Here is a 23,859-nt window from a genome sequence, read left to right on the forward strand (position 1 = left end):
CACACACACACACACACACACACACACACACACACACACGTTTAACTCCTGTGTAGAGCATAGGGCTTCTAATAAGATTTCAGTAACAAAGGATTTTTTCTGGAATTAAGTTGTTAGTCTAATGTCCAGCCTAGGGGATCCATATATATATTCACTAATATATGGGACCCACAGTTTAACCCGGATGGCGCTGGTGATCAAAGGTCTCTTAATCACCAAGTGGAGCCATTTTTGGCTCCTTAAACGCGAAAACTCTCTTATATGGGCACAGATAGAATTGAACCCGGATCTGCAGATCGCAAGTCAATCGCACCGAACGCCTCAATTATTTATTATATCTAATATATATTTTTTAATATAAGAATGTATATATAATTACAGTTATGTATATATAGTTATCTCTATATTTGATTTGATTTGATACACATACCGTATTAAATTAAATATTACGTAATATTTTTACAGTAATTTTTCAAAAAGTTATAAATACGCGAATAATACAGTCTCTTATTCTTCGTTTCATTGATTACCGAAGATATATTCAAATCAGTTATTAGATTGAATCGAGCAAAACCATAAAGACTGAATGATATCTTCTTGATCTTCCTGTGTGTAATTCTCCCAAATTTAGACTGTAGCATCAAAACTTTAGAACGAAGCTCTGTCGTAGGTACACACAATTTCACATTTGATCCTTCATACTCGTACTTCTCACTGAAAGAGCGGCCGCGACGAACGCGGTTGGTCAGAATGACCGTTAAGCGGATCGGCCGATGGGGGCCAGTTGAAACCATGAATCGCTCTGTGGTCGCCTCTCCTATCATTGGTTCGACCCAAGTGTTCTCTCGCGCCTACCTCTCTTACCAATGTTCCCTCTTAACGAAGTATCAATGTTACCACTCGCGGGATTACGTATTCAGAGCTCGGTGTTGGTTGGTGTACATTGGCTACGGCGCTACAGGCTGCAGTTGCGAGCCAAGTGGAGACGACCAAGCACTAGCGTATACAGACGAGATGCGGCCAGAGATCATGGCGACCGGAGTAGGAGGTGGGTTGGCAAAGAGAGTGGTAGCCAGAAAGGCTAGGAGTAATGATGTTTGTTTAGCTCTCAAGAAGAGGGTCCGCGTCAGGGGTGGAAGATACGGGTTTTGGCACGGAGATGATGGGTGAGGGAAAAGACCCTACCCTTCGTCGTTCAGCTCTCTTTGTTGCATTCGCCTTCCTTAGATCCTCTCTCTCTCTCTCTCTCTCTCTCTCTCTCTCTCTCTCTCTCTCACCCTTCTCGCCATCTGCCGTTTCTACTGCCTCTTCTCCGTCACTCCAGCAGCTCCTCTCATCTTTCTCCTTGGTCCCGGTCCTCGCCTCGTAAATTGAAACTCCCGTGTGTTGGCGTCCGTGCATCTGGAGCTCCTTAGGAGTTAAGCTACGCAAATTAGATTTTCTGCTTAGGAGCCAGAAGTACGACTCCCCTTTCCCTTGGCGCCTCGCTCCTTTTCATCCCCCCCGGCTCCTGCGAGACCTCCACGAGACCGTGTACAAACGTTCATCCCACCTCGTGAATATATACGGCCACCACCTCTACACGTCTTAAATCTTTGCGTTTGCGTCATTTCTGGCTCTTTTTTTTATTCCCTTTTCCGTAGTTTTTTACGTTCTCTTATCTGTGCCCCTACTTTCTCGCCGCCCTCCCTTATCTCCTCCCTTGCTGGTCCGCTTCACGTCTTTGGTCAATATTATCCGCGACGCGTCAGGGACGTCTTAATACCTTTTTCTTTAATCTGGGATTTACTCTCGGTAGTGGAGGCGACGCGAAGTTTTTCTATCTATGGCCCGGAAATTTCTTCTGTCATGTCGGAGAGTACTTCTCGTTTTCTCGAGAACGTTCGTTATGTGCGCCCGTTCCTTCATGAAATGGAATTTGTTGCCTGTTTGCTGGATCCCAGCAAATGTTTGCCGACAGACTGTACCGTTTAAGCTATACGTGAGTCGTCATAGCAACCGTGGCTCATGGTTAAATAGTATCGCTTCGCATGAGTGCTTGCGAGGATTCCGCAGGAAGTTCGTATTCTGCCGGATGTCAACAAGCTTCTTTTTTTGTACCGAAAAGCCAGGGACCTCGTCTGCGTTAGTTTCGCGATTTTTATATTTAAACGAAATTGAAGTACATAGACGATAAAAGTAATTAGGAATTTTAATTTTTAGTCCATATAATCTATAACTTATCTTGTTATGTTGCGCACAAAAAATCGATTCATCTTCCAATTTCTCATCATATGTGAGTTAAAAACTTTAAATAATACAACACTTACACGATCGACACTTACGTCTCTCTCTTCTTTTGTAAGTAGGTTTTTCAAGTCAAAAGAAATTCCGTATTCAGGAAAACGATGGTATTCTTTCGCGACTTCGGATTCGGCTTTTCTCGTTTCACCGGAATCACCAGCGATTCATGTACCCCTCGCGTTCGTCGAACATTTGGAAATAACAGCGAAACGAGAAGCGGAAAAGACTTTTCCGATAATGGAGGCTCGCAATCGTGCCATCGCACGTTTTCCGTGTCGTCACGTGGCGCGGCGGCGGCCGCAGGTGCATTGGAAATTAATTTCGGCTTAATGCCGCGGCGGCGGTGCGGCACCGCGAATCCTTCGACGTGACGATGAATTCCCGATGCCCTCGAGACGTGATATTCCAAATTTCGTCCGCGGGATTCCATGAACAGCCATTAGAGCGAGTTTAACCACATCGCAGGCGTTCTGTACTTCTCGCGTTATTGATCCCATTTAGTATGTACCTAATCATCTTGTTTGCTTTTTGTTTTGTTTCCTGTAAATACTGAAATTTATTTAAGAAATGTAATATCTATCAATTTTACAACATAGAAAAGATAGATTGTTATTTATGGTAAATCAATTATTTGGACTCATATTTAACAATTTTATACTACTTAAACAAATGATTCACTGATATTAAAAAGTGAAATTATATTACAATTATATTGATATCTTAATTTAAAGTTTACACACACCTAGGATATTATTTTGTAAAATAATATTGACAGAGGAGAGTACATATATTTTATTATTTTAATCACGTTACTTTTGGTGTTGCCTCGATGATACCGCTCGATTACATTATGCATGGCATTTCGAAAGGCAGAGACAAGCTCGTGACGAAAGACACAGGGAAAATTTATTGGAAATGTTAATCGTTCCTATCGTTCATGGACCCGCGGAATTCGCACAATTTTCCACGACGGCGAACTCGTCGCCCATTTGAACGGGGCATTGGCGTTTCGGATAGAGAGAGAGAACACTGGCCGCATTCGATTCCTCGGCCTTTGACTACCTGAAATAGTTCCTGAAATAGTGCGCGACCTGGAGGCGCGTATAATAAACCTAATTCCACATACTTAACGGGCATACCATATCCAGGACCGGCGGCACATGATGCGGGTGGTATTAAATCTGCGAGTAATTTCTACGTATTGCGGTGATACCAGCTATCTCTTATTCTTTAATAAGACCGACGATAATGGCATCATTTATCAGGAAAGTATTAACGGCCAAATTTTCTCTTCGTTGTCCCATCTCGATACTTTGCGGAGGGAATAACTAATTTAATTCTGTGGCACGAAAGAATAAAGATATTTTATATTATATTTTAATATTAATTGTTCGAAAGATTGGATTTATTTTTATCAATCTCCTGGAATAGAAAAATGATCATAAAATTTTTATGTTTTAAATTTTTATAACTTCCATAAATTGCATATCTAATGCTCTTTATAGATTAATTTTATAGATTTTATTTTATGTACAGAACAAAAGTTATAAAAGATTAAAGTTGCATGAAAACTTGATCTATATTTCGCTTTTGAAATAATATATTGAGCAAGACTTGCATAATAGAATAAATACATTTATTTGACGTGTAATACTTTTGTCTGTCATATTAAGAACGCGATTATCGTTCGTTACAGAAATTGCGAAATTATTCTTATCAGCGATGGTAAACACAATAATTGTTGCGTTGTGCGATGATAAGCTCGCGAACAGGGGAGATCCGCGTTTATGCGCTGTGGGATAGTCATTTGATATCGTTGTTCTAATGTCTGTCATAAAATGATGTCCTCGCTTTACGACGATCAGCATGCTAATTGAAAATTATGATCACGCTTTAATTTCTTGTGCAGTTTTCAAATAGAATTCGCGTGACTCTTCGTACGTCGCTAATGTACTCGATGAAAAGAAATTCCACCGAATGTGTACAATGAGGCTTCCACCACATCATGATGATATCCGAGAGAGTTGTATTCAGTGGCAAATGTAACGTAATTGTGCGTAGCCGCGATTCGACAGACGCCATATATAATTTTCATCTACACCACTGCTGCAACGATGGTTGTTTCTCTCTGTTACAGATCTGCGGGAAGGTGTTCAACAATGCATCGGCGCTTACGAAGCACAAACTGACGCATAGCGACGAAAGGAAATACGTGTGCACGATGTGCGGCAAGGCGTTTAAACGGCAGGATCACCTGTGAGTATAGATTAGAGATTTTCACATCAGAGGATCAGCGGTATACTTAGGAATATGTTAAATTTTACGAAATAAGCTCTTAGTAACTTAAGATTGGCAATATAGTTCTCTGGTAGCAAATAACTGTTTCAACCAGATTGCAACGCTTTCGAATTCAGTATCGAAGTACCGTAACTTCAAACAATTATGAGTCTTATGCCATCGATATTTGTGTTTTCATGCGCGGGGGTGTTTGGATCGTAGTTGTGGCACAGGACCATAGTTGTGTGAAATTACGATAATAAATGAGAATTATATATATTGCGAATATTCATAGCAATATATATATTTAGAAAAGAAAGATATTTATTTATAGTAAATTCGTATTAAATGGCATTACGTTGCAACGTTGCTACACAAAAAGAACAGTTTCTAAAATTTAGCTAGATAATAGATTTAAGGGTAATTTTGTTGGACTATCAAAAGAATTATGCAGGACACTAAAAATTTGGACATCAAAATTTTTTGCAGCATTGCTTATCAATCATACTTGAGTTTTCTATATAATTTTGATGTACCTATTTTGATGGTCCAATAAAATTATCAAAGCTGTTTCTAAATTTTTAGATGCTTCAGCAAAATCATTCTTTCCGTGTACGATCTTGTTAAAAGTCTATTCCACTTTTCGCAAGATCAGCATCTTGCATTTGTACGCATCGCATTGATACGACATCTATTCGTCTTTTCGCATTTCTTCCCCTTTCTTCGTCTAAGCGTCATAGGGCGTATTACAGATTCCCCGTGCTTATAAAACAAGAACGAGAACAACACTCGAGTCAGAGCTTAAAGGAAAACGCTCGTGCTCGCGGTACTGAGCCGTTCATTATGTTCATCAAAGCCTCTCAACGCTCCACTTCGGCAATAGTGTACGCAGGTATATCGTTCGCGTACGAGTGTGCGTTATACGTATGTGTACGTGCATGTGTAGATGTATCTCTCCGCGTTCTCTTCTTTGCTGGTGCGCTCGTAAGAAGCCTTCTAAGCTGCCCCGGAGTGCCTTCTTAAGGCCGGTAGTTGGAGAAATTTCTACGCGTAGGTATGCCGAAGTAATCCCTTAGATATTTCCCTTACGTAATGCCTAGGTTGTCCGGGTATTGGATGAGAGAGCTCGCGGAGCTTGTATCGGCACGTACGGGTATTAGAACTCTCTTGAATTTATGGTGGTAATAGTTGTTGCGAGAAAAAGTTCGTTCAGAGTTTCTCTTTATACTGAATTTTATTTTATTTTCATATGTATATATATTAAATAATTTGAGCAATAAAAAAGCGACTACGAAATTAGAATGAAATGTTGCATTTAGATATTTATTGTCATTATATTTAGAAACCTTTTATCTTGATTATATTATACTCACGTGCAAAATTAAGTCCCTCTCAATATTTAGCTCATTTCTTTATAAATCAACTATCTAAAGGTAGCTACAAATTATTCAATTTGAATTTAATTAAATTTAAATTGTAAGTAACACATAGAACACATAAAACGCACATAGAAAGAAAGAAAATACAATACATCTAAATGTAATGGAAAACGCCATCTCGCGCGACTTAGGATTTTCGCTTCGGAAGCTTCCTGAGACATGGGTGAGGAAAATGGACAAGCGCGATATAGGAATCAAGAACAAGAAGCTAGAAGAGGCGGTGCACAAAAGCGAGTGATGGAGGCAGACCATAGCGACTAAGGATTCAATTCTTGTCGAGAATAACGGGGCAAAGGAATAACGCGGAATCAATAGAGGTCGGTCTCGCGATTCCGCTCGGCTTCGTCGTTGTAGTGTTGTCCGTCCGACGCGGGTCGAATGCCTCGGCTAGGTTGAACTCGTTGTATTTTCTCGAAAGACGGATCTTCAAATCCTCCCAACCTCCCCTGCACTCCCCAACCTTGTTCGGGATCCGCCAGGGCCGGCAGGGTCCATTCTGCGGGGACAGTATTTTTCTTTTCTTTACTGCTTTCTCAATGTCTTCCCTCGTTCTATTTCCTCAAACTCAAGCGACTCGTCGCGTTCAATGCGACTCGGAAGGGTGCGAGGAATTACTTACGTTTCATTGCGAACATTGGATTTGTGGCTCCTCTAGGCGGAGCTCTTGCTTTCTCTTTCTCTTTTTCATCCATTTCGTTCCACCGATAAATGATAATAGCGTTCAATCTGCGTAGAAGATCGTAAAGGTAAGACATATCCATCGACTTTAACTAATTTTATTGCTGCCTTAAGTTTGATGTCTTAATTTATTTTCACTGTTTGACAAATGTTCTACGAACAGATTGCAATAAATCCATGGTTGAAAGTACTGAATTCCTGTTATCATGATTTATCTCGTTTATCGGCGATGTCGAAGCGTTGTTTTATTTACCATATCTACTATCTTACTGTAATCCGGAGAGAGTTTTTCTTTATTTACTTGTTGGCATAAGTTAAACGTTTATTTGTATCCATTTCATTGAGCACCGCTTTCGGACGATATTTCCCCTCGACTGTTGGGATCCGTATATTCCCAGATGCAAGTAAACGAACCGTGCGATACTATCTCATGCGCGAAATCGCAAAGTCTTTATCCCAGTTCCTGTTTTTCGCCGGAAGCTGCCGCTTCGTCTCCGTTCCAAGAACGGCGTGCGCGATCAAGAGAATGCACCTCGGAGTTCCTCCTTTACTTTGGAAAACAGACCAGCTTTTTCGTTAGATTTGCATCGCTGATATGGAAAAGGTAACGCTTAACGTTACGCTTCTCCGATAAAGCACGTATTGGCAATTTAGCGTAACCACAATATTGCTTGGGCACGATATTCTGCTTCTCGAAGCTTCATATATATATCATATTACGAGGCGGCGAAAGAAGGAACAATAATAGGCAGCCTGAGCAATAATAGCGCCATGGGCGAAGATTTTACGGAGGAGAAAGAAGAGATCTTTCAGCTCCATTCCCCGTTTGAATGGACTTTCAAACTTAATTGAGAACGGGAAAAAGTCGGCACGAAGTCTCGCCGTGCTTCATTCTCTTCTTTAAGAATTGGCAGACCTGTGCAACTACAGTTTCCATCGTCTCTCACCTTCTTTGTCCAGACAGATCTGCCATTGTAGATCTTTTGTCGAATAACCGTTATCTACAATTTTTCTAAATTCTAAGGGTAAATGTGTATCCACATTTGCGAATATTATTGCTGCAGAAAAACAGAATAATTTGCGTTTGGTACATCATAGTTGATATTTATTAATTTTTAGACTGGATCAAGTTTTGGGATAATTTTGCATAATTATACGTACGCAAATAATATTCGTGCTGCAGACACATTTAGTTTGAAACGTGCGGAGGTTTCTAAAATTTTTAACTCTATTGGTAAAGTTGGCTTTTGTAGGCAACAAAGAGGAAGATGAAAGTATATGTCTTATCTCAAAGTCGATAGATTCTCTGACAGATTAACTTCACTATTTCTTAGATTCTTTACTGATTCGTTTTATTTTGGTAAATGCTCCTTTTGATATCCTAAAAACTTTACATAATTTCATACCCTTTAGATTTTATTTCAAAAAGAAAATATATTTTACATAATCTACACGTATTTCTGATAGTTTCCTAAAATATATCGCAATACGTAATATGATATCTAGATATTTAGAACAACATATGTTCAATTTATTTTTTTAAATACTACGGAACAAGAATCATTATATTAAAATTATGAATGTAAAATTTAATACATTTTATAGTATATAAAATAATATATAATGTAGGTAATAATAATAGATCGTAACACAATGAACGAAACATTTGTTAACGTTGTACGAATGGATCTTCTTCGAACTTAAAGGTCCGAGGATCCGGTCGAAAGACAAAAGGCATAGGCGCCTTGTCACTCCTATATCGCATTTCCCGAAAAAACTAAGGGACTCGCCGAACTGTAGCTTCGTCGATTTCTTCCAGTATTGAACAAGGCACCATTGTACGTTTCTCGGTATATCTCTGTTATCGAAGTAAATCCACGTAGTCCCTTTACTGAATCGGAACGCCGCGCGAAATAAGGAACGGAAGCGCTTACACCTCGAGAGGAATTCTCTTCGAGAGCTTTTCTTCGAACGCGCAGATATATACCGACCGCTTCTTCCTCGCTCGAAAGGGATTTGAGAGGACACTGGAACTAAAGGAAAGAACGACAACATGAGCAACAGAGGAGGAAAGCTGGCCCTTCGAGAAACAAAGTCTTCCCCTTTGCTTGTAGCGCCGTCGAGAGCTTTACTTTTCAGAATGCGTTCGATATTTCGATAATTGCTTCCTTGTGACCCTCGTCATATCAAGGAGTTACTAGTACTAACTTTTTCAGAAACAAGGCAAGATAAAATAAATAGATTTCCTTGTCGTTCTTCATAATTTCTAAACTGAAAAGTATATTACATTCTTTGTAAAAAATAATATATTATAATTTGTAAAATGACAGCGTGCGATGATATTAATTGACTCAATAGTTGGAAGTTGAAAATGATCCATCTTTACATCTGGGATAATAAGAAAGTAACAAAAAAAATGTAAAAAAGATAAGTAGGCTTTTTTTGTTAATATTTTTGTTAGGCTGTCGGGGTTCAGGCGGAAATAATCGACAGTTGATAATTAGTGCTGATTTAATAACACTGTTCTTCTAGGCAAAATTTCCTCACGTACTCATCGACGCGGCCCTTTGCGAGATCCAATTAAAGTTTTGTAGAAATTCTGATTGTCAGCCAAGCACAAGTTTATAACAATTAATAACAATTTCCTTTTCATCGTCATATCGTCAAGTTATGACATAAGATAATGAACTTGCAATGAAACGTGAATTTCACTATGATTCCAGATAATGAAACTACTTCTCACTTGATTTCAAACGACTGTTTAGATTTAATTTTTTTATAATTCAGTACCTAAAATAAGGACGAAGAGAAGTCAATGAAAGTCAAAAAACGAGCTCAAAATTAAAAATATAAAATTAATTAATCATTTATTTAACGTAATATATAAATATTTCCATTTAATTTTAGTCATCCTCAGTTAAATAATTAAAAAGAAATGGCAATATGATATAGGTGAATAAATTAATAAATTAAATAATTAAAAGTGAAATAAAAATGAAAACAAATGTAAAAGTCACATCGAAAATCAAAATATAAAGTTGATAATAAAAGTAATCTAAAATTAAGTATTATAAAAATAAAATTATGTCTTTTGTTTCGTTTGAAGACGAGAAAAAGTGAAGTCAAAAATTAAAATAATGGAATTTTAATATGTATCATTTTGGGTGCCCATATCATTTGTACTTATAAAGAACAACACCAATGAGCTTGCCGAGATAAAAATTGTGACTGAAAGTGGAGTATGGAAGTCTGAAGATTTATCATAGCTTGTGCTATTACGAGCAACAGAGAACAGATGAAATTCTATTGTATAGTAAAATGAGCGCAATTTATTATTGATTTGTTTTTTTACAATTATTTTTACAATCTCTCATTGTTATTGTTGCAATAAGAAAATATATGGCTCGATATTAATTAAATAAAAACATAACAGTGAGGAAATAACTACGAAACTGTGCCATACCTCGAAATGGACCTTGCTTTAAGTTTCATATTATTATTTGTTATCTAAATCACTGTTTTTCTAAACAATTAAATTATTTTGTTGATCAAATGTAACCTTCGAATTCAGTTAACCCATTTATTTAATATCTTCGATGCGTTAAAAATTTTTACGGCACTGATTTAATAACTATTCTATAAAACACGTCAGTTGATCAGCGGAAACAACCGTTCAGATAAAAACTAAGGAGTCTATGTTCGCGTTTCTCTTGTTTCCTTTCCGTGTCTCGGAAAACGAAAAGGAAGAATGATACACGTGCGGTCGACACGTCCCAGGTGTTCCTGATTATCTGCGGGAAAGGAAAACGCTGGGAGCTCCGAACGGGTCACCTTAAAAGTTCGACAAATTAGCTTTTACAAATTAAACCCTCCCCACGGTCCCAACTTTACCGACGGAATTTAAGGGAATCCGTTCGTATATCGATAGACTATAAAACTTCGCCGGATAGGAATGAGCCCGCGTCTGCCCGAGAATTTACTGGAAACGATATCCCTTCCATCGTGCTCGCCGTATCCATACGACTTCTTCTTGCAATCCACTGCGGATGGTTCTACTGCGAAAGATCCGACGAAGGATGTCCACACTTGGGATCTCGTTAAAGTTTTAGGGAACAAAAGAGGCGGTCCTTTTGAGAGTACAGCGAAGAAATTTATATAAATACGCCAGATAATGTGTGTGTTATCGATTGGGTATACGGTTGACGTATTAATAATTAATCTTAACCAAATTTTTATTCGAGCAACAAAATTTTAAAATTAAAAAATAAAAAAATTTTTGTATTTTTTTTTATTTAACAAATAGTAGGACTCTTTATATGAAAAATAAATACAAAACAATAACAAAAGGGCAAATTAAGAGTCAGTACGTTAAAAATATAGTTTGAAAAATTGGTGAAAGCATAAAAATTAAGTTAGATTACGTCAGAATATAAATATAACATTTAATTAAATAAGTTAAGTAAGTTATCAAATAAATAAGTTATCAATTAAATAAGTTATCAAATAAATAACAGAAAATTCTACATTAAAATTTTTGTAAGTCATATCAAAACATTTTTCTCAATGATGCAATTAATCTTAAATTAATCAAAGCAGTAATGTTTGTATAAAAAATAAAGGTGTATATTTTGAATTTTTTTTGCATTACACTTTACACGGAAAAGACGGTTTTGCTGAACATCTAAAAATTTAGCTAGATACAGATCTGAAAATAATTAAAGATTTGTTGTTAAAATCTCTTGCAGCATTTCTGATCATACTTGAGTTTTCTATACGTAATTATTTTGATAATCTAACCAAATAGATACTTCAAAGCAAAATTGTCTTTTCCGTGAATATCAATACAAAAATAAGAGGATTGTCTAGAGATTGTCTCATTTACAAATAGATCGTGTATTTCAATCGAGACACTGTGTACCCCGTATTATTCTGCTTATCGAGCCGATCGACAATCTTGCCATTGCAGTCGTCAACGACAAAATCGGCTGCGAATTGCGTCAATGGGGGTCATGGATTTTATCGCGATCGCGTAATCCGGCGTCGTGAAATCGCGCAACTTGTTGCATGCCGGACACATCCTCAGATCTCCACGTCTTTTCCCAGCGTTCTTTGGTAATGTAGAGAGAATGGCCAGGTTTTATTTCTAGAATATCGCAGAGGTGGAGGAGGAATCCCTTCGAGCGCTTCAGCGCGCGAGCGCGTTTTGCCCCGTAGATGTCAACTTAGAATATCGGGCAAATGGAGTGGATAAGTCTTTAGGCGGACTGGCGGGGTGTAACGGCGACACACTAGGGATGAGTTTAGATGTTCCTCCTAGATAAGACAGGGGGAATCGTGCCCAGCGGTATATAGGATTTCCCGTGCTGGGGTAGATCGTCGATATAGATAAGCGACATAATCGGACCGACATAATTTCGGGCGGGCACTAAAGAGCAGGTGTACGATCAGATTTCCGTGCCCATCGAGCATCCGCGAATGCTATATAGCGTGTCGCCCGAGACGTTCTTATGATTAATGCTGAATGTGAGAGGAATTCGAATAGGAGCGCGTAGGATATTCCAGCCTCGGTGATATTTCCTGACCGAAATGTTACAGTCGATTTATATTCCGGTTGAAATGCCAGCAGGCGATTCTCTGTCGGAAAAGACGGTTTCCTTTAAAAAGTTAAATTTCTGAACGAAATTTGTTGTAATAAATTGGATAACTATGATCGTATTACAAATTTTATTTTTAATTGTTATTAACTAAGTTAAGTTTTTATGAAAGGAAAGAATAGAAGTAAGTTATGAGATTCTCTCAACTGAGAACTGAAGTTTTCTTAATTTCACAAAATGTTCGATTTATTCCTTTCTTGATGAACATGGAAAGAATAATTTTGCTAAAGTATCTAAAAATTCAGCTGGATATAGATTTAAAAATAATTTTGTTGGACCATCAAGATAATTATCTAAAACACTCAAGGTACTTGTCCTAAATTTTTTAGGTACTTCAGCAAAACCGTTCTTTCCATGAAGGAATTAACAACGTTTTAAAAAAACTATGCTACACTGTTGTGTTTTGCACATTGAAAATATGACGGATTTATGCTTTTGGAACTAACAAGCCAAATCTTTTTGGTTGCACAGAAATGGACACATGCTGACACATCGAAATAAAAAGCCGTACGAATGCAAAGCCGAAGGTTGCGGCAAGTCTTATTGCGATGCGAGGAGCTTGAGGAGGCACACGGAGAATCATCATGCCGGCAGCAAAATCAACGACATCATCGGTCCTTGCAGTCCCACGACCGGGCCTCATACGCCTAATACTCCCGGAAGCAATCCCAGCACACCAAGCACACCTGGTGCAACCTCCACGACGAATGGTCACGGGCACGCGGCCTTGAAACAGCTTCTTTCCACCGAACCCGCGCAAACGCAACAGCAAAAGGTAAGTCATCGCGGTTTTTCTAATTCGGTAAATTCTTTGATTAAATTGCGAGTAAAAAATACGTTATATTTATTATGTTTAATGTATTTATTTTTCCATAAAATATAATTTTACTTGAAATGCGATTATTGCAATTTGTAATTATAGTTACATTACATACACTGTTAAAAATGTCATGAAATTTCATGAACTTTTAATATACAATGGTAAATGATATTTAAATCACTCGTAACTGAAACGATATTTAATGTATATGTTAATGAAATTAAATTCAAATAAATTAAAATATATAAGTATTGAATTTTAATATACTTTTAATATACGGAGATAAATAATATTTCAATTTACTATAAATTAAGTAAACTTTAATGTACATGTTCATTAAATTTTGGCGTTTTCCGCGGCGATTGTGCGAAACAAACCTATCAACATTTTTACTGATTTCTAGACTATTCTGGACAATCGCTTGTATCGAGATTATGATTGTCGTGGAATGTTTATTAATGCATATTGTGAATATAAGAATGTAAGTACATAAATGTAATGTTGATTCTATAATGAATCGATCTTATCGATGAATCGCGGTGAAGTTGGTCAACAATCGACTTGTACGACTAACAATAAGATTATAACCGATTTTCTTAAGTCTGGTCAAATTCGACTTTATTTCTTCTCATTAGTCGAGCTAAACGACTTGCTGTATAATTAACAGCTTGTAGATGGGAAAAATCATAATCACCTATTTAGGTTAAGGCTGGTTAAGATTTCTGACTCATTGTAAAATCTACATTATACTTCCATTAATGAATTCACATTCTTATATTCTTATATGTATATGAAAGTATTATATATGCTTGTAATTTGCCGTGACTTTTAGCTGACGCTGCGATATGCGTGAAATATATATACACACACGCGCGCGCACACACATCCCATGTAAAAGTAATGAACATGTATATTAAATTCAATAAAAGTATATACATTAAAAGTAACACTTATGTTAATGAAATTTAAGACATCAGTAAATGAATATTCATATACAACATTCATTATTTTTCATTGACGGGCTTGAACCAAGCTTCCTTTACATGTTAATTAAAAGTCATTAAGAAATTTCTAACAGTATAGATACTATTACTAAGTTGGTAAGCTTACAGACAAAAAAATAGAGATGACCAATCGATTCTTAATTTGTTTCGCACAAAACGAACGAGGGATTTGAGTCTCACGTCCTTATTGTTTCTGTCGATCCGTCGATCCTCGCAGCGTAGCCCGTGCTGTATATTTCACGATTGAATTTTCTCGAAATTGGTCTGGAATTGCTGCGCCCGAGATGAGTTTAAGGGCTTACAGAGCGAACCTTTCAAAGAGTCGGTCAGCGTCCATCCAACGCGAGTCCGCAAAGATGTAGGAGGATTAGGTGGCTTTTCCGCGATTGCTGAGTATGTCGCACGATCCGTAACTAAAACGTCATTAATTTCTATATCGTCTTTATCATTCAATTTCCCCGATCCGTTTAACCGCATATCGAGCTTGTATGATACTAAGTAATTAAGAGGAAATATACGTGTTTCCAACATAAAGACCACGAAATGAAATTTTCAAAATGAAGATGATAATTTCTATTCACATAGAATTACGTTAATTAGAATTTCAATCCGCAAATCAGCCAGGTTGTTGCTATATAGAGCGGAAAATTTCTTCTCGATCTCTTTCGAAAGCGTTCCCTCTCGCTTTTATCTTTTCGCTCTATGAATTTAATTTTATAGCTTGCTAGCTTTCGGTAACTTTTATTACCCGCAATGGTCCCGTCTACTGAATGTAATGCACGGCGATAACGAACTTCAGATTACTATCTCGCCAATTATTACAATCATTACTCGGACCTCGTGATAGTTTAACTTCTTTGCAACTCTGATGAACTCAATTTTCATTGGCCGCAAGGTTGAGTGGATTCTCTTTTGAAACTAGTATAAATTATATCCGGAAAGCCTCTTTAAAAGTAGCTATTTTGCATCACCGAGCTAATTATTTCTCGTTAATGAAGGAAATGCGTTTCAACAGAAAGTAACTTTATAAAATATATCAGTATAATTACTGTTCAATATATCATGTATATTTTGTGACACAAGTTATTTTGTAAAACGTAATATATCATTTTATATTGTTTCGATTCATGTAATAGTTATAATTTTGCATTGATCACTTTCATTTTATTCCCTGTTTGTTTTTCAATTCACGTTTCCGGGCAATGTCAACCATCAGTCTTTCGAACGTGGTGGAAAACGCAGAGGCACCCGTTCCGACATCACGTCCGTAAATGTCACATCAGCACCGTCGCCATCGCTTTTAAACGCTATCGAAAGAAAGTCGTTAGTTCCAATTCTGGCTATTGCAATTAAAGGATGCGAAGCGGAAACTTCACGCCGTCAGAAAGGCCTTGCCCTTTCCCTTCTCTCTTTTTCTTAGTCGTTACCATCTTTCTACAGATTCGACCGACACGTAGGTTAGTAGCCCGCTGGCAAAGTTTATTGGCTGCGACCCTTGACCACGTAGGGCCGAGGTGGCTACACCCCGGCGCACCATTGTCGGGCGATAAAAGGGCGCGCGTGAAAACGAACCGTCCGTGAGGAACGAGAGAAGTCGAAAAGAGAGCCCCGAGGTGAGACCACTTTTCGTCTTCTCCTGCCTGCTCTCTACCAACCTCCTTCCCTTGCAGTACTCCCCCCCCCCCCGGCCAGACCCCCCCGGTCAGACTGGTGGAAATTAGTTCTTGGCCGTAGAGCACGGAATTATTGCCTCTTTCAAAGTCGCTCGCTGCGCTTGCATTCGAAGGCGAGTGAGAGATGCGAAGAGAAAAGCGCGCATGTTGGAGAGTGTAAGAAGAGAAAAGGAAGAGAGAGAGAGAGAGAAAGAGAGATCAAGAAAGAGCTAGTCAGTGTGTGTAGGTGTGCTTCCGTGTGCGTTGCGCTGAGAGAGAGGGTGGGAGGGTAGTTAAACCGAGACTACGAATCTACGATATTGAGTTAGAAGTAAGGCGGGCCGACCCTGAAGTGGGGGCTAATAAAATTTGATGACCGGGAACTTCGTAATGAGAATGAGACGCGGAAAGGAGGTGGAATCGAGGGAGGTAGAGAGCAAATAAGAGAGAATGGGAGAGAGACGAAAGCGGTCGGCTATGAAAACTTCTCAGACATAGCGATTTATGATATTTCATCGGACAGCCGCGGAGTCCGGAGAGTAATCTTTTGTAGTCATTAATTTTCTTTCGCTACGTCGTCGTAAGTTGCAGCCGCCTTTGTCAGAAATGGCGCAGCTGCGGATATTTATGAATTTGCTACTCCGACACATGAAATTTAATCAACGCCCGCGGATACTACGTTAATTATTCACCGTAGGGCTATTGCATGTTAAATCTGCTTACAAATTCTCCGCGACGTCAATCCTCGATCGGCTGATAGTGCTCGCACTTTATATTTCAAATTTGATTTCTTAAAAGTTTTAATTAATCCGGCGATCCTTGATTTAAAAACATTTTAAGACGTAAATATGTATTCTTTGATAAGAAAATTATTTCTGCGGTATATTTTCACAAAAATGGGCCAGTCATATTTTATGATTGTCCCAAAAAACGACTATATATATTATATTTAAATATTATAATATATATAAATACAATCATTTTTATGGTAATAACTATAATTAGTCATTTTTTATTGCAAACTAAATATATTCATTAATAGAATTATACATATAGTTATTATTATTAACATTATATCAATAATAATAATAATAATATGTAATTATAGCTACAAATATTTTTTTTCACGTTATCAGCTTTTCCTCTATATCATATCTTAAATTAATTGTCATATCAATACTTCATAAATGAGATAATACAATTAAAAAAAAATCGACCGGTATTATTACAACGCATCTTCAAAAGAAGCTATCAATAGTGCCATTGGCTGTGAAATTATGTTGTATAAGAGATTGCCGTGAGATTGCCCGCTGAATGAACCGAAAAGTCATCTCGCGCCTCTTCGAGCTTTCGTCTCGTTCGAATCGGTAACTTCGCGTACGTGCCGCGTTTGGGATTCCGCCGAGGACCCGCCATAAAGTCGTCAGGGCACAATCGCGCGTACGAAAGTAGAACCACGAAGCGCGAGAAGTAGGAAAATACGAGAGAGGAGCACGTGTGGCAGACGAGAGAGACAGTAAAAGGGACAAAGGAGGACAGTTACGGGAAGACAGGAGAGGGATAGTAGATGAGAGTATATATATCGAGACGAGAGAGAGGAGAAGTGGCTTTCCGACGCGCGAGCAAGCTCGCGATTTTCCCGTCACGTAGAGATGCGAGCTCGACTAGACGACGACGACGACGACGACGACGATCAAATTTGTTCGGGAATTCGAAATCGCTGGGACGGAACGATGGGTTGGGAATAAAGTGTATGCGGCAGCCGAGTGCGTTCGCGTCGCGCCCTAGGAACCTTTCAGCTGGTTCGCCACGAGTGCAAGGAAGAAGAGACGAGTCGATGGAGAAGGAAAGAGGGATTCGACATCAAAAGGTGTCTACCGGTCGTTCAACTGACTTCGGTTACCGAGAGACGGCCTCTGAAAATCATGGTTACTGTCCCGGAAAATCACTGTATCGCTCCGGAGCCGTGCGCTAAGTCAAAGGATACGTTCTTCCTTCCTAGACACGAGATTCTTCTAGTGTAAAATTCCATCGTCAAATTTTGCATTTTATTTGAGTCTCCTTGAAAATTGCGAGTTATACGGATCATCTTTATTAGAGGAGAAGGTAGTATTATGGCACTCCAGTTACATTTTACACAATAACTTTGTTAATAATCAATATTTAAATTTAAAACTTGACAATTACATTCGTTAAAATGTTGTTGAATCGATTCTGGACTTAAAATTACGAAATATTTATTACTTAGGATACTATTAATAAAAATGTGGCGACATTGCATAATGATTCAAAGAAAAAAATGGGTGGTAATGTGGCTTTCCATAAAAATAACTTTAAAATATTAATTTTGTTTAGAAAACAGTATTTGGTTACAAAATTAACAAAAAACTGAAACATTTTAAAATGCAAATGAATGTATATACATTCACATAACTTCTGCATATAAGCTGCTCAGTACTAAAAATCTCAGTACTAAAAATAGTACACGTAATATAAACTATAGATTAACAGTAAAGCTATAATTTATTATTAAATAATTATTTTAATATGAAAAGAGATCGTGACTATTCAATACCCATAGAGGGCCACATTAGCAAAATGCCATGCTAATTGTTTAAATTTGCATAACTCAAAATATATATATATATAGTCAAATAAAATGTTAAATAGCAAATAACACACTCAAAAATACATATATTCATGTGATGATACGCTCAAGTTTAAGAAAAATGAGGAAGTAGGTGTAATTAAATGCTAAAATGTACCTCAGAAACGTTTCGAAATATTTGAAAGTAAAAATACATTATAATAACTGCTGGTTATTGAGTATTGGTATAATTAGCGTCATGGTGTAACGGCGAGCTACTGAATAAATAATTCCATAAGTAATCATTAGGATTCGCTATATAATAGCGGAGATATTATATTAAGGGAGGCCGCAATATATGCACTGGCCATAATACCGCCTTCTCCTCTATTATTTAGCGTATTCTTTCGTGAATCATCTCGATGATATGATATAAAGTTATTAATTTATTACAGAAAAAAATAGAGAGAGAAAGAAAAGAAAATTAAGAATTCAATGTAATGAAAGTTTCTTAAAGTTCATTTAAAGCAATGAGTGATTCTTCATCAGCATTAATATTAATGCGATGTAAATACATGCCGATATCATTGATTACAAGCAGTTGCTAAAATTTCTAAAAAATGTTGAATGAAATAAAAATTCGATTTACTTTATTCGATTATCATTGGAAATTAAAAAAAATTAGATCTCGCAACTATTCTCGCGTAACGCGACGAAAATATTGATTTCAAGTTTTATAGTGAGTAGTTATTTTTCTTTCAAAGTGAATGGAGGCTAAATGATTTTATGCGTATATTGGTGGCCAAATATCAAGCATACCAGGCGTCATCAGCGTGATTTTCAATCGTGCAAATATTTGCTCGTGTAGGAATTACGGAATTCAATCTTGGTAATACCGCTTCCATGAATTTTCGATCTTTGACGAGCAGTAATGACGTCAAAGAAATGTGGAATTTCATAACGTTGTCGTTAATGTATCGCGCTCGTTATTGCAACGAAACAACTAGAAAGACTTTGATATAATTACAGTTAATACGCACGTCCGCTGCACTCACTCGATTGGAGATTACACCGCGATCGCAGTGTCAGAAAACAAATCAAAAGGTGCGTACTCAAAAACTATTTTTTTTCCACAAAAAAATATGTGTATACATATTTTTTTTAATGAACACATTCCATGAATGCTTCAATAAAATAATAAAACGTGTTCATATGTTTGTGTGAGACAAGTATAAAATATGAAAATCTTTTGTCTATATATATGTTTTTATGTATGTCGATGTCAGCGTATAAAGTTCTCTTTATCGAAAATTAATTTTTTTTATACATTACATTTTAGCTTTTTTATTTATTTAATCAAACGTTCGACGTCTCCGTTTTCGACAAATGCGAAATGTTTAGCAAATGTTTTATTTGCGTCGATGCTCATTCAATCTCTGTCATCCATTTTAAAACTATTGGACAATAAGAATCATTCAATCGTCCTCTCAGCGACGCGACGAGAACTAGGTCGAACAACTGCGAGAGACTAAATCTCAAAGACTGATTTACGGGTGTCTCCGAATCGATTTATGCGAACTCGCCCGCTTCGCTGCGGTTCCAACTAATTTCGAGTCGCCGATGTAGTATTTTCAACCGAAAACAATTTTCCCGTTCTGCGACGCTATGCGACTTTAATTACATTATGGAATTTCATATCGCGCAGAACGAATTCTGCGCGGTGTGATTCCGTGCATTCGTGATTGCCGCGTCGCGCATGTTAACCAGCACACGTTTGACGCTCGATAGAGTTAGCTTCTTGTCGACGCGGCTTCCACGTGGCGGAACGAAGTCCTCAACCCCGAAAATAATTCAGTTCTAACGCAGACCCGATTCTCATTCTATGTCAGCCCCAGCCAATCCCGCCGTGGTGTGGAGCGTGCAATTGGCGAAATTCCTGAAATCTACTGGAAAGGATGAACTTTGAGGGTTGGACAGTCGGACTTCGCTGTTATTAAATTCTTGTTTATAGATCGGAAGTAAAATACGTTACGACGATAAACCATATTTCACGATGCTAGGAAAGCATACGTCTTGTGTTCCTCTCAGCACTCCATAATAGAAAATTGATTAAAAAGTGCAGATTTTCTTTCAGTTTACATTTCTAGACAGATAATTATAAAACCTTCTGTGATTGCTGTTAATTTAGTAATAACGAGAAACTTTGCAATATGCATTACTTCGTCGTCTTTTTTTTAGCGAAGCTATCTCATGTTTAATCGGCCTCGGCAGAACTTTAATTTAGAACCGTACGAAGTTTTTAAATTATTAAGCTAACGCCGGATATTCCGTCCAGCGTACAATATTTATATGCTGCTTTTCCGCTTTCGAACTTTTCTAGCAGTTTCATTTGGTTAATCATTCTACCAACATTGTTTCCATACCCACTTTGATAATATTAATTATTACATAATTACTTTGGACGTTAAATGAAATTCCAAATATTTAGCGTGTCATTAATAACGAAATTAATTATAATATTAATTGTTATTGACACTAGTTTTCTAAATAGAAGGAATAATCATTACTGTTTATTGATGTTATTAAAATTATTACGTGCATTAATCCAAATCAATATTGGAAGACGATACGTATATAGAGAATAGTAACAATATGAACAACTTTTTTAGACGATATGTCAAGTGATTTCTTTTTCTTATGTAAAACGACAGATATTCTTATAACGTTATTTCTAAATAAATGATGAATTTCCCGCTCTAAAAAATATTTTAGCTCAAAAGAAATATATCCACCTTCTTTGAAGTACAATATATAATTATGCTCCTACATTCAATCGTTCTCTTCATTCATCGCTTAATCTCTTGTAATTCCCCACCTTCTCGCGTTCCGTCGTCATCGAATTTCCTCCAATTCCGAGACGAAATCGCCCCGTACTTTCTTTTCTACGAGAGAATATATCGTACCTCCGCGGTGCAATCTTAACAGAATTACGAGCGTAATAGCCTCCACTCTACTTTGGTACTCCGACTGATTTATATCTGGGCTCTTTCATTGAATGAAGTCGATACAAATGACCACTACACGAACGTTCTCGTCCGTAATGTCCGAGTATTGTAATAATGGATACGGTATCCCTCTTGAATTATTAAACTCGCTCGAATTTAAGTTAAGTGCTATAAACAACTCTTCCATATATTTAGATATATAAATACGTTATAAATATTGCATCGATAATACGGTTTTTAATTTCTGGGTACGTCCGACGGGTAATTTTTCTACTTTACCCCTTGCAAAGGGGCCATGGTTGGCTGTCTGTGAAAAATAAACGAGCGCGTGCAACTTGGCGCAACGCCGTTCCGAGCCATTAAACTTGCACGCGGTAGCAAGTTTTTCGAAGCTGCGCATGCACTCTTCTCATGCACGAAAGGAGAGAAAGAAAGAGAGAAAGAGATCGTTGCATGCTATACGGCGATGCACACACGTGAAGCGCAATGCTGTGTGCCCGTAGGGGTTTTCGATATTCCGGCGCGAGTGCCGCGCGGAAAAAGCCTAAGCACTACCGTTATTGATGACCGTCGTGTCGAACGGACCGCGTTGATTTATCGGCCCGGAGGAAAGAAATATTTCTCTGAGGCGCACCGGAGAGAGGCGGAGATAGAGCGACGGAGAACCGCAGGTGATACGCCAAGGCGGAAATTTACGATAATATTTGCCGGGGCCGGACGAGCCGCGAAATGAAATTTCCACGATATGGCTTACACTTCTCGCGACGAGACCTTTTTCCCGACTGCGAATTTCACGATAGTCACGAGAAGGAATCATGACGTCGGAAAGCGGAAAGTCTGATGATAAATTTCTTTTTTATTTAATTATATCTTGAGGGATATTTAAATATCCAGAAGTTGAGTTTCGTAGCAAACACATAACTTTATAGAATTTTTTGTGCTACTTATAAAAAATTTATTTGTCCTCAAAATTATGAAATGTTTTTCTTCTGATAATCATAAACTGAGACTATCGTGTCTCCTGAATATTATTTATATTGAAATATTCCATGAAAATATCTTTTTTTTAGAGGAATAATTTACGAACGCAATGTAATATAAGAATTACAAAGAAATATTCGTTAAATATGACACGAGAGAATTAACAGGGAAAAAGCGAATACTAGTTTGCATCATTTGTACGGTACGTTAATTAGACGATACTGAAGGAAAACAAATTGAGTTAGTCTGTTCGGGCAAGTGTACAATGCTCTGACATATATCACGAACGGACACAATATCCGCAGTTTACATGCCGAGCCTCTAGTCCATTCACTATTACGCCGCGAGCTACGAACTAGTGTGTTCTAACACCGTGAACAACCATTTCCTACGCGACGTACATCTAGCTAAGGTATATTTACTCCGAGCCCTCTCGTTGCAACCCACAGCGACTCCAGAGACGACCCGAGAGATTCTCGACGAAAACTTGTTAACCGTCGACGAGCTTAAGCCACTCGAAGGCTTCGCCTTCCAATTTCTCGTTTGTCGTCCTCTACATCTCCAGGTTCGAACTCTCGGCCATCCCTCTCATAGCTCGGTTCTCTCGTAAGATCCGATAGAAGCGATGGAGAAGGAAGCCGTCCCTCTTGGTATCATACCGGGTAGCCCTTTGATGCATTTACCGCGAGCGGTCTGATAATGTGCAGCACTGCAAGTAGTAACGCTTTGGTTCGCCGGCTGACTTGTGTCTGCGCTCTTCCACTAGATAAGATAGATACGGACGAGTGCTCTATGATATATTAAGTATATTACACTCTTTACTCGTTACACTGTAAAAAATAAAATGTTAATTTTAACTTACAGACGTTTAGTGGACTTTTTGTGTTAATTTTAACATTTTTGCATGTCTCAGAAAGTCCACTAAATGTCTTTAAGTTAAAATTAACATTTTATTTTTTACAGTGTATGTATTATATGAAATATTTAATTTTTGAATATTAATACTAAAGAGACTTTATTTCTAATACGCTTATCATTAATTAATTTAATATTAAAGAAATTTATTGATCATTTTTTTATCTGCAAAGAAACAGGTTGTTACGCTTTTAATAGGTTCATTAATTAAGATTGAAATATTTTCTAACGAAAGTAGTGAATTGAGGTAAATTTATGAAAATTGTAAATTAACATTATTACATTTCTTTATATAACTTTATATAAATATGTGATAGCGTGGAAGTAGTATTTAATTATAATTATCTAGAGTTATTTATTGTACTTAAATAATAAAATCAATATGAGATCAGCACCTTGGCTCTACCACCTCTATCTTTCTGCAAACGATCGAGAGAACCGCTGGGAAGCTATTTCGCTTGGGGGACTTTTATAAATTTACGTCGAGCAGCATGATGACGCGCCACGCTTCAAGTAGACGATAAAAAAGTAGCTAACTTGAGCGTCGAAACTTGGAGCGTATAC

The 23,859-nt window shown here is 37.6% G+C and overlaps 1 protein-coding gene across 1 annotated transcript in view; it reads left to right on the top strand.

Moving 5' to 3' along the window:
- Positions 1 to 23,859, top strand: part of LOC108721232 (uncharacterized) — a 335,056-nt gene that overhangs the window by 239,795 nt on the left and 71,402 nt on the right. The window contains exons 6-7 of the mRNA XM_018445654.1: positions 4,421 to 4,539; positions 12,803 to 13,106. Of these exons, the coding sequence (XP_018301156.1) occupies positions 4,421 to 4,539; positions 12,803 to 13,106 (423 nt within the window). The remainder of the gene's footprint in view (positions 1 to 4,420; positions 4,540 to 12,802; positions 13,107 to 23,859) is intronic.

The sequence above is a fragment of the Mycetomoellerius zeteki genome, unplaced genomic scaffold (assembly GCF_001594055.1).
Source record: "Mycetomoellerius zeteki isolate Tzet28-1 unplaced genomic scaffold, Tzet1.0 scaffold164, whole genome shotgun sequence".
NCBI lineage: Eukaryota > Metazoa > Arthropoda > Insecta > Hymenoptera > Formicidae > Mycetomoellerius > Mycetomoellerius zeteki.